This window comes from Podarcis bocagei, assembly GCF_964188305.1.
Source record: "Podarcis bocagei genome assembly, chromosome: 17".
Lineage (NCBI taxonomy): Eukaryota > Metazoa > Chordata > Lepidosauria > Squamata > Lacertidae > Podarcis > Podarcis bocagei.
The window spans coordinates 40,413,286-40,425,416 of record NC_138143.1 but is presented as its reverse complement, the minus strand read 5'-3'; the positions used below and the strand labels follow the sequence as shown (position 1 = coordinate 40,425,416).

General features: G+C 45.9%; 1 protein-coding gene across 1 annotated transcript; it reads right to left on the bottom strand.

Moving 5' to 3' along the window:
• Nucleotides 1-5,704: 5,704 nt before the first annotated feature.
• LOC308576968 (protein C10) lies at nt 5,705-11,724 on the bottom strand. The gene is made up of 3 exons (XM_081177095.1): nt 11,448-11,724; nt 7,770-7,946; nt 5,705-6,047 (listed from the first exon to the last, which is right to left on the bottom strand). Exons 1-3 carry the CDS (start codon nt 11,521-11,523, stop codon nt 5,899-5,901), a joined length of 402 nt encoding a protein of 133 aa, XP_081033221.1. The 5' UTR covers nt 11,524-11,724; the 3' UTR covers nt 5,705-5,898.
• Between the last annotated feature and the right edge of the window lie 407 nt (nt 11,725-12,131).

The window sequence follows — 12,131 nt, the reverse complement described above, 5'->3', positions numbered from 1 at the left end:
TAACTTAAACATTAACATCCTTAAATCTTCACCTTATGGAAGATAAACTTCCATAAACTTAACATAAATAAAATCCTAAGCCTATTAAGTATCTGCAAGCTATTTTCAGTTAATTTAACTTAACAAATTTAGCTAGATAATCGTTAAATTTATTCCACTCTTCCTGATACTCCTCCTCCTCCTGGTCGCGGACTCTTCCGGTTAGGTCAGCTAGCTCCGAAAAATCCATCATCTTCATCTGCCATTCTTCTATCCTTGGTAATTCTTGGGTTTTCCACTTTTTAGCTAACAAAACACTTTCAAAAAAGTGTTTATTGGGATTCCATTGTCACCAAAGTGGCAAACTGGCATCTGGTCTGTGCTATTTCAGACACCCTGCGATGGAACGCTGAACAGAATACTGAACATACACGGACAACTTCCTTGTGCAAAGGAAACTAAGCATGTTCAAAAGAAAGTTAGGCTGGAGCGCTTTTCCTTGATGGGTAGTTTTCTAGATGCGGGGATATTTTTTTTAAATTGTGATGGAGAAGCATTCCCTTATGGAAGGCACCACGTGTAGAGTGAAACTGAAATGGTACGGCTCAGGACCAAGATGCAAATGACAGCGATAAGGTCTCCCATAATCTTCCACATCTGCTAAAGAGCTTCTAAGGACCTCCAGTTTGGACACTTCCCCCTTGCACTTTATGTGATTGAAGTATCTCTCCCTCAAAGTTACTATTAACTGCAGGGGATAAAGAGGAACAAGTAGCCCCTTGCCCTTATCCTCTTCGTGCCCAATGTCAACTCTAAGGCAAGCGGGGGGGGGGGGACAGGACGGGACTTAAGTCAGAGAAACAGTGAAGGAAGTAAGGGTTAACCCATGGGTAGGCAAACTAAGCCCCGGGGGCCGGATCTGGCCCAATCGCCTTCTCAATCCGGCCCGCGGACAGTCTGGGAATCAGCGTGTTTTTACATGAATAGAATGTGTCCTTTTATTTAAAATGCATCTCTGGGTTATTTGTGGGGCATAGGAATTCCTTCATTTTTCCCACCTCAAAATATAGTCCAGCCCCCGACAAGGTCTGAGGGGCAGTGAAAAACTTTGCTGACCCCTGGGTTAAACCCTTTCCCTGTTTTTTTGCCCAGATTTAGAAAGGGAAGAGAATTGTTTTTCGTAAATTTGAAAGATGTCCAGCTCTGTGACTGGATCTCTCACCTCACGTGTAATTTGGCCGTCAGACACACATAATAGGTTTCATTACCTCCGTGAGCATTAAATCCTGTTTGGAGCTATTCCAAGGCGAAGTGCAGAGCCACTCATAAGCAACAACCAATGACAAAAGGAGCCATTTTAGCATCCTTTATGTTAGAATTACCAAGTAATCAATCTGTTACCTCCGAGGATGTGGACAGGCTGCTTGGACGAGTGAAACCAACCACCTGTCTCCTGGATCCTTGCCCATCCTGGCTTATAAAAGCTAGCCGGGAAGGACTGGGCGATGGGCTTCGTGGGGTGGTGAATGCTTCCCTCCGTGAGGGAGCCTTCCCAGACCCGCTGAAAGAGGCGGTTATTAAACCGCTTCTTAAAAAACCATCTTTAGATGCGGCCACGATGGCCAACTATCGCCCAGTCTCAAATCTTCCATTCCTGGGCAAGGTGATTGAGCGAGTGGTTGCTGAACAACTCCAGGCACGCCTGGAAGAAGCGGACCATTTGGATCCCTTCCAGTCGGGATTCAGGCCTCATCATGGGACTGAAACTGCCTTGGTCGCACTGGTTGATGATCTCCGGCGGGCTAGGGACAAAGGTGAGAGCTGTTTCCTAGTTCTGCTGGATCTCTCAGCGGCGTTTGATACCATCGACCATAGCATCCTTCTGGACCGTCTTGAGGGGCTGGGAGCTGGGGGCACTGTTATACAGTGGTTCCGCTCCTTCCTCCTGGGCCGTGTTCAGAAAGTGGTGGTGGGGGATGAGTGTTCAGACCCTTGGGCCCTCACTTGTGGGGTGCCTCAGGGTTCTGTCCTCTCCCCCATGCTTTTTAACATCTATATGAAGCCGCTGGGAGAGATCATCAGGAGGTTTGGGCTGGGTGTTCATCAGTATGCGGATGACACCCAGCTCTACCTCTCTTTTAAATCAGAACCAGTGAAGGCGGTGAAGGTCCTGTGTGAGTGTCTGGAGGCGGTTGGAGGATGGATGGCGGCTAACAGATTGAGGTTGAATCCTGACAAGACAGAAGTACTGTTTTTGGGGGACAGGAGGCGGGCAGGTGTGGAGGATTCCCTGGTCCTGAATGGGGTAACTGTGCCCCTGAAGGACCAGGTGCGCAGCCTGGGAGTCATTTTGGACTCACAGCTGTCCATGGAGGCACAGGTCAAATCTGTGTCCAGGGCAGCTGTTTACCAGCTCCATCTGGTACGTAGGCTGAGACCCTATCTGCCTGCGGACTGTCTCGCCAGAGTGGTGCATGCTCTGGTTATCTCCCGCTTGGACTACTGCAATGCGCTCTACGTGGGGCTACCTTTGAAGGTGACGCGGAAACTACAACTAATCCAGAATGCGGCAGCTAGACTGGTGACTGGGAGCGGCCGCCGAGACCATATAACACCGGTCTTGAAAGACCTGCATTGGCTCCCAGTACGTTTCCGAGCACAATTCAAAGTGTTGGTGTTGACCTTTAAAGCCCTAAACGGCCTCGGTCCAGTATACCTGAAGGAGCGTCTCCACCTCCATCGTTCTACCCGGACACTGAGGTCCAGCACCGAGGGCCTTCTGGCGGTTCCCTCACTGCGAGAAGCAAAGCTACAGGGAACCAGGCAGAGGGCCTTCTCGGTAGTGGCGCCCGCCCTGTGGAACGCCCTTCCAGCAGATGTCAAAGCGATAAACAACTATCTGACATTCAGGAGACATCTTAAGGCAGCCCTGTTCAGGGAAGTTTTTAACGTGTGACATTTTACTTTATTTTTGGTTTTTATGGAAGCCGCCCAGAGTGGCTGGGGAGGCCCAGCCAGATGGGCGGGGTATAAATAATAAATTATTATTATTATTATTATTATTACCCACCTCTTCCCTGTCTGTGTAATGGAGGATTTGATTTCCGTATAGTACTGCATTTCCCTCCATGCAAAGGATTCTGCTCTTCAGAAAGCAGGGCACCCAAAGGAGCCGCCTTGAAGGGAGACAATATTTCTTGTTCCTTCATATCTTACAAACATTGATTTATGTCATTATATAGCATTGAGCATCAGGGACGTGGGTGGCGCTGTGGGTTAAACCACAGAGCCTAGGACTTGCCGATCAGAAGGTCGGCGGTTCGAATCCCCGCGACGGGGTGAGCTCCCGTTGCTCGGTCCCAGCTCCTGCCAACCTAGCAGTTCGAAAGCACATCAAATTGCAAGTAGATAAATAGGTACCACTCTGGCAGGAAGGTAAATGGCGTTTCCATGCGCTGCTCTGGTTTGCCAGAAGCAGCTTAGTCATGCTGGCCACATGACCTGGAAGCTGTATGCCGGCTCCCTTGGCCAATAAAGCAAGATGGGCGCCGCAACCCCAGAGTCGGTCACAACTGGACCTAATTGTTAGGGGTCCCTTTACCTTTACCTATAGCATTGATCACTACAGACTATAGCAAATATTTCAAGAATGTGACTTGTCTGTTCTTCCTGTTGCCCTGGTCCTTCAGGAAGTTACTGAGTAACGCAGGTCCCGTCTCCTAAAGGTGCTACGGCGATTTATTTTTGTACGATGTAGCATAACAAGTAATGGCCATGCTGTTGGAAGAAATGCTCACCAAACAAAAGTTGCTCTTGTACATAATAACTATCTTTCAGTTCATACAATATCTTTTTTTTAAAAAAACAACCTTATCTGAAGTGAGTAAGCAGTTGGCATATTATCAGATACAGATTGCGATCTGCAAGTATTAATAAATGTTCCTGATTGCTAGCGGAAATTTGCCCTTATCGTAAGCTGATTCTAGTGCGTGAAGCGATAATGGAGCTCCCATGGGCCAGGATTTGCCCCCCTGTGGGGGTCGACATGATGGAGAACTGCCTTTGGATACAAGGCAAATTTCATATCCTGTGCCAACTGTCCTGTTTCTATACATTTCTAATCATCAGGGTGCCTTGGGTTACATTCACCCTTAAATTTCAGCGTTCTGCCTCATAGGAAAGTGTCGTAACAGCTTTTCTTTGTTTTTGAATCATTATTATCCCTCTTTATATGCTTGTGTGTATATTCAGGATTCATTCTGGAAGCATTGATACATTTCTGACTGCTATGGCAACCTCTGTCTTCTCCCGCCAAGGGTGATTGATGTGTGTGTGTGACGTGTAACTCCCACAATCCTGCACTGTTTTGTTTATGATGCTGCCCTCTAATGTCCGGTGAATTCATTTACTTTCAAATTAGTTTTTGTTAATTTTCAGAATTACAGAACTGCAAACAAATCTTACCAAAATGAGTAAACAGGAAAAGTTGTATGCAAAACATGAAAAACTATTGCTCATAAACTTATGCTCTTTCCTACAGCATCATTCCACAGCCCATTGTTTCACTGCCCATTCCACAAAAGCACATATGCCATGCTGTGACCCTCTGAAACTCCTCCTGTCCTATTTAAAACAAAATAAGGTCTTCTCATATGGAATAAAACTTGTCCTTTTTTTATTTCTTTCCTGAGCAGGTGCAGCTTCTGAGCCAAACCAAAACCTGAACATTAGACTACCAGGCCCCAACAGTGGTTCCTCAAAATGCTGCTGGAAAGGAATAATTAAAACGATCATTCTTGCCCCCATCATCAGGAAACCAATGAGTTTGTAGTCCTTACGCTCTTTGGTTTTGGCCATCCCGAATGTTTAGAAGCACTACTGCAGCTTTTGGTAAAAGGTATTGCAGAGTAATCTGATCTCCGGAATGCCCTCGAACTATTGCTATGGTAGGAGAACTCTGAAAATAAAATTATTCATTAGGTAAAATTATTTCTAGGGAGAAATGAACAAATCATTATTCCCCCTCCCCCTTTTTTTGGCCTGGTAATCAGTTTTGCAAGGGACACGGGTGGCGCTGTGGTCTAAACCACTGAGCCTTGGGCTTCCCGATCAGAAGGTCGGCGGTTCGAATCCCCATGACGGGGTGAGCTCCCATTGCTCAGTCCCTGCTCCTGCCTACCTAGCAGTTCGAAAGCACGTCAAAGTGCAAGTAGATAAATAAGTACCACTCCGGCGGGAAGGTAAGTGGCGTTTCCGTGTGCTGCTCTGGTTTCGCCAGAAGTGGCTTAGTCATGCTGGCCACAGGACCTGGAAAAACTATCTGCAGACAAACACCGGCTCCCTCGGCCAGTAAAGCGAGATGAGCACCGCAAACCCAAAGTCGTTCATGACTGGACTTAACTGTCTGGGGTCCTTCACCTTTTTTTAAAAAAAAAAATCAGTTTTGCAGCATGCTTTGAAGAACTAGGTTTTGTATCCTCAATTTCAGAAGATGTGCACCAAATTTTACTTATCCAGACTGTGGGAAATTGTTTTAACAATTTTGATGGCCCAATAAGTGAGCCTAGATAATAATGTGCTTATTCTCCTTCTCAGGACCGAGCCAACTGATTTTATGAGGATTCCAGGTTGTATATGTGTGTGTTGAGAAAACAGGAATGGAGCACATTAACCAAACCTCTTCTCCCACCATGGGGCAGAACTCTGTCAGAAATATGCAGGGAGATAATTTACAAACAAGCAAAATTTATTCACGAGCACAAAAAATACATAATATATGATGCAAACAAGGACTGCTCACAGAAGTCAAAAACATCTCTCATGACAATGGAAAGAAGACGATGTCCAAGAATCAAGTTAAGACTGCCTCAGGGGTAGCAGCATAATTTAGACAGGAAAAGGCGGCAGAGGTTGCCTGCTTCATGACGCTGCCACACCCCCTGCCCCAGTCCCATGGGGAGGCAGTGTCATTGGAGGCAGGAACATGGATTTTAGCTTCCCAGACATGCTTGCAATCTCGGGATCCTGAGACTCGTACGATTTTATCAATCGGGCAAACTTTAGGACTCCTAGGGAAAAAAGGAGGATAAAGTGAAATCCAATTTATTCACCAGAACACTAACTTTTATCACAATGCTCCCCAACATTGCATGACAAGTAAGGAAACCTCTTTTGGTTCAACCAAGCAATCAATGGGGCACCTTCCTTTTTTTGCCAATTCATTTTCAAAAAAATTAACAAATTAATTCAAATTAAAAACAAATTTAAAAGTTGACTTCCCACCCCTTTCCAGATGTTTCTTTTCTCTCCCTCCTTTGCTGCTCTCACAATAACATACCTTTTCCTAATTTCTATTAATTTCCCATCCTTTCTCAGTTTCCACCTGCTGGGCAGGTTTCGATTCCTGCTTAGACTTTTGTTTAACTATAACATTTCCCCAGTTATTCAAGTGGAGTTATTCTTCCTTCATCTATCCATATAAACTGTAAATCACAATTTTTAAATCGTATTTCCTCCAGTGCAACTTGTTAATCTTGCCTTTATGCATTCACAACGCTATAATTAAAAGGGGTAATTCTATAATCTTCTTTAACCCCAGAATTCTATTCAAACTTCGCAATCCTCACAAACATCTGGGGAGTCTCCTGATCCCACATGTTATGAAGTTCCCTTTAAGCAAATCAGACTTTGACAATATCCATTTCCTCAGGCTTAATCTTCTAGCTGTGTCCATGGTCAGATAACAATAATAATAATAATAATGTATTATTTATACCCCGCCCATCTGGCTGAGTTTCCCCAGCCACTCTGGGCAGCTTCCAATCAAGTGTTAAAAACAATACAGCATTAAATATTAAAAACTTCCCTAAACAGGGCTGCCTTCAGATGTCTTTTAAAAAGAAGATAGCTGCTTATTTCCTTCACATCTGAAGGGAGGGCATTCCACAGGGCGGGCGCCACTACCGAGAAGGCCCTCTGCCTGGTTCCCTGTAACCTCACTTCTCGCAATGAGGGAACCGCCAGAAGGCCCTCGGTGCTGGATCTCAGTGTCTAGGCTGGATGATGCGGGTGGAGACGCTCCTTCAGATATACTGGACCGAGGCCGTTTAGGGCTTTAAAGGTCAGCACCATCACTTTGAATTGTGCTCAGAAACGTACTGGGAGCCAATGCAGATCTCTCAGGACCGGTGTTATGTGGTCTCGGCAGCCACTCCCAGTCACCAGTCTAGCTGCTGCATTCTGGATTAATTGCAGTTTCCGGGTCATCTTCAAAGGTAGCCCCACGTAGAACGCATTGCAGTAGTCTACGTGGGAGATAACCAGAGCATGCACCACTCTGGCAAGACAGTCTGTGGGCAGGTAGGGTCTCAGCCTGCGTACCAGATGGAGCTGGTAGACAGCCGCCCTGGACACAGAATTAACCTGCGCCTCCATGGACAGCTGTGAGTCCAAAATGATGAAGAGAAGAAGAAGAGTTTGGATTTGATATCCTGCCATTCACTCCCTTTAAGGAGTCTCAAAGCGGCTAACATTCTCCTGTCCCTTCCTCCCCCACAACAAACACTCTGTGAGGTGAGTGGGGCTGAGAGACTTCAAAGAAGTGTGACTGGCCCAAGGTCACCCAGCAGCTGCATGTGGAGGAGCGGAGACGCGAACCCGGTTCCCCAGATTGGGAGAATACCGCTACACCACACTGGCTCTCGATGGGACGCAGCTTGCGTTTGTGTCACCCCACAAGGAACGTGAGTCAGTCTAGCCCCTTCCCCTCCACTTCAGCACCTTGAACTCACCTTCCCCATCATTGCTGAACCCATAGGCTTTGATCACATCCTGCTGGATCTGGGTAGCCACAGGCAGCAGGAACTGGAGCATCTTTCCCATGTCATTGCAGGCATTGTCCCTCGCCTCCTCCATGCGCTGGGCGTTTTCCGGCGAACCAAACGCCTTGATCACTTCAGCCAGAACCACTGAGGAAGAAAGCAGAAGGACTGTTGCCACTAAGCCGTCACAAACCTGCGAGGAACTTCCAACACTGGAAGACTGGCAGGTCAAGATGGTGGAATACGCAGAGTTGGCAAAGTTGGCGGGGGAAATCCGGAATCAGTGCGATGAACTGTTTCAAAAGGACTGGAGCAAATTTATATTTTATACGAAATAAAATTGTAAACATCTGAAAACGTTTGTAGGTTTGAATTGAAATGTTTTGTAATGTGAATATAAGGAACTGATTTGCATATAATGAGGTGAAATATTAAAAGAAGACAGAAGGTAAAAAAGTGGTTATAGAAATGCTAAGAATTTAGTAAAAATGTTTGGAAGTCAGAAAGAGGGAGGGAAGGAGGTCGATGCTTGGTCTGAGTAATGTATCAGGTTATAGAATTATGTAACAAAATGTGAATATGATAAATATGGAAAACTCAAAAAAAACCATTATGTATAAAAAAATTCCTGTGAACCATACACACAGCAAGTGGAACACGCAAGCCATAGGCACTGACTTTATAGGGCTGAGGGGTCTTCAAGTCCCCACATTGTCTGTTGGGACAGGTTTGCGCCACCCGAGTCTTGAGGGGCCAGGCCTTGCCACGGTGGGCCTTGCAGCTGTGGCAGCAGACCTCGCCGGGGCAGAAGACCCTCCCAATGTTGGACAGAATTCGGCACCTCCGAGGCAGGCGCATGCCTCCACTTGCTAATATTTTATCCGCGAGGATCAAATCTCACCCTCGTCTCAAATTTCCTGGGATGAGTTACCTACACGCAACAGCCTTGAAGTGAGGCTCTCTGAGAAAAGGTTTCCAGTGAAGGCGATGCCAAGTTCCTGGAATAAGGAAGATTAAAACGTGGAACCAGCACCATCGTCCCTTATTTCACAGAAGACACTCTGCAACTAAACAGTCCTGTTCAAGAGAGAACTGACAGGAACCGTGGCAAAACCCCAACCCCTCCGTCTCACTGGAAAACCACGGTTAACACAACATTCAGTTTTACACTAGTCTTTCGTGCAATGGCTTTCAATTGTGTGGCTTTCAGGTAATCCTTTCCTTGTAAGCACATCAGCCATGGAACTCCTGTGTGTAGCAGAGGATTCCGGGGAGTGTTTTGAGAGGGCACACTCAGTGAGAGAGAGAGGTTTCAGAATGAGACAGGATTAGCACTGGTTAAGAAAGTGAAATACCTGGGGATTAACAAAATCTACCATTTGCCCGATAACAAATGTTGGAAATGTAAAGAAACTGAAGGTACATTCTTTCACCTTTGGTGGACGTGCCCAAGGATTAAGGCTTTCTGGGAGATGATTTATAATGAACTGAAAAGGGTATTTAAATATACCTTTCTGAAGAAACCAGAGGCCTTTCTCCTGGGCATGGTTGGCCAATTGGTGCTAAAGAAGGATAGAACTTTTTTATGTATGCTGTCACTACAACAGCAGCAAGAATACTTATTGCAAAGTATTGGAAGACACAAGATTTACCCACTCTGGAAGAATGGCAGATGAAGGTGATGGACTACATGGAACTGGCAGAAATGACTGGCAGAATCCGTGACCAGGGAGAAGAGTCGGTGGAAGAAGATTGGAAGAAATTTAAAGACTATTTGCAGAAATACGGCAAAATTAATGAATGTTAGAATGATGTTGGATTGAAGTTAAGTGGTTTTTAGCAGCAATGTTAAAAGGAATATGTAAAAATGGATTGTTAACAGGTGATAATTTAAAGTCATTATATTTTAAGATAAGAGATTAAGATAAAATCAAAGAGGGAAAGGATTTGCTGAACTAACTAATTTGAACTGGAATACAAAAAGGGAGGTGTGACGAGGTCGGGGAAACAAGCAAATGAAAGATAAGACATGCAAAGGCTAATCTGTTTTTTAATTGTTTTTATTTTGTATTTTTATTTTTTTTTCTTTATTTCTTCTTTCTTTTTTTGCTTATTTTTGTAATATGTTGAAACTTTAATAAATATCTTTTAAAAAAAGAGAGAGAGTGCACTCTCAGGCCCTGGTCATACATAAACACACACAGACATATTAAAGCGTATCAGGGACAATGCCAAGCTGAATCCTTCCTCCAGAGATGCTCGTTTTGCATGTACACAGATTTATTTGTTCATGAAGGGAGTACCACAAACAGTCAACCTTGAGCCTACAATGGTGCAATGCACTTTACAGCTTTACCATTTGCTTCTGCTAAAGCAGCAACTGCTCCCGAGTAAAAGCAGAATGCTTTCTTATGCTCATGCTGGGTCCACCAAGAGAGAAAACGTCTAGAATAACACATATCCACAGGCCTTATTTACACATCTGAATGTGTTGTGTTGGTGCACATACCGTCCTTCAGGAAAGCTCGACTGTGATCTTCTCATTAAACACCCCTAATAAGTTTCCATAGAACCAAGTTTCCAAGTCTGAAAAACTCTGCTTCTGTGCAGCGGAGAGAGCCAATCTGCAGTCCACAAATGTGTTCCACAAAGGAATTTAATCTGAACCCTGACTGGCCCTGCTATATTTTAATCAATGCATGGCAGAAGCCTTTTTTCAGGAGATTTTGAAATTATTTTCAGGAAGCTTCCACTACTAAAAACATCACATCTGCCTAGGAAGGGCCATTACTGTGATGCTCTTACTTGTTTGAAAATTCTAAAGCAGTGTATATGTTGTTGTTGTTGTTTTTATTATAAGCTAACTTTATTAAAGAGCCTCAATATAAAAAAAACACACCCGAAGATCATGGCCACTGGGCCCATCACCTCCTGGCAAATAGAAGAGGAAGAAATGGAGGCAGTGAGAGATTTTACTTTCTTGGGCTCCATGATCACTGCAGGTGGTGACAGCAGCCACGAAATTAAAAGACGCCTGCTTCTTGGGAGAAAAGCAATGACAAACCTAGACAGCATCTTAAAAAGTAGAGACATCACCTTGCCGACAAAGGTCCGTATAGTAAAAGCTCTGGTTTTCCCAGTAGTGGTGTATGGAAGTGAGAGCTGGACCATAAAGAAGGCTGATCGCTGAAGAATTGATGCTTTTGAATTATGGTGCTGGAGGAGACTCTTGAGAGTCCCCTGGACTGCAAGAAGATCCAACCTCTCCATTCTTAAGGAAATCAGCCCTGAGTGCTCACTGGAAGGACAGATCCTGAAGCTGAGGCTCCAGTACTTTGGCCACATCATGAGAAGAGAAGACTCCCTGGAAAAGACCCTGATGCTGGGAAAGATGGAGGGCACAAGGAGAAGGGGATGACAGAGGACGAGATGGTGGGACAGTGTTCTCGAAGCAACCAGCATGAGTTTGACCAAGCTGCGGGAGGCAGTGGAAGACAGGAGTGCCTGGTGTGCTCTGGTCCAGGGGGTCACGAAGAGTCGGACACGACCAAATAACTAAACAACAACAATCATCATCATCATCACTATTATTTCCTCCCAAACTACAAGGGAGGTGGATTTCGCCCCCGATGCGCGTCCTCCTCTCACCTTTGGCTTGCTCGGCTGTTAGGGAGACGGGCTGGGCCTGGGCCGAGGCGGCCACGGGGCGCTGCAGGCTGGACATGCGGCGGCCGAAGAGAGGAGAGGCGCTGGCGGCGAAGGGGAGACCCGGGAGATCGGAGCAGGCGGCGGCGCCGGGGCTCCCTCCGCTGCCGGCTGCGCGCCCGGGTCAGGCGCCGGGAGGAGCGGACGCGCGTCTTCCTCCTTCGCCCCGCCGGGAAGACACAGCAGCAACTGCTTTCCAAAGCATCCCTCCCCGCCCCGGAACGTGTGGACCCGCCTTCCCACTTCCGCGCTGCAAAGCGGGTTGGAAACGCCCCGCTCCGCCTCCACCCCCGGCGGCGACGTCACTTGAAAGCTAAAGGGAACCTCCCGTGCAAGGGCAGTCGAGCTGCAGATTGTTTTGGGGGTGGCAAAGCAGCGCTTGGCTTGTTCCCTTTAGCTGCTGTTTCGTTGTTTCAGAGATTCTAATAAATGACCAATTGATTTGTGAATCCTGCAATAGGACTTCTTCTCTTTTGCTGTAATAGTGACACATAGGATTTATTTTTTTTAGTTGCTGCTTTGTTCATAGCGCTTTATGGATGACTGTTTTTTGTAATGATTGGTTAATTATTTTGCATGATTTATGCAGGGCCAGATTTACGTAGGTTTGATGAGGCCCTAAACCAC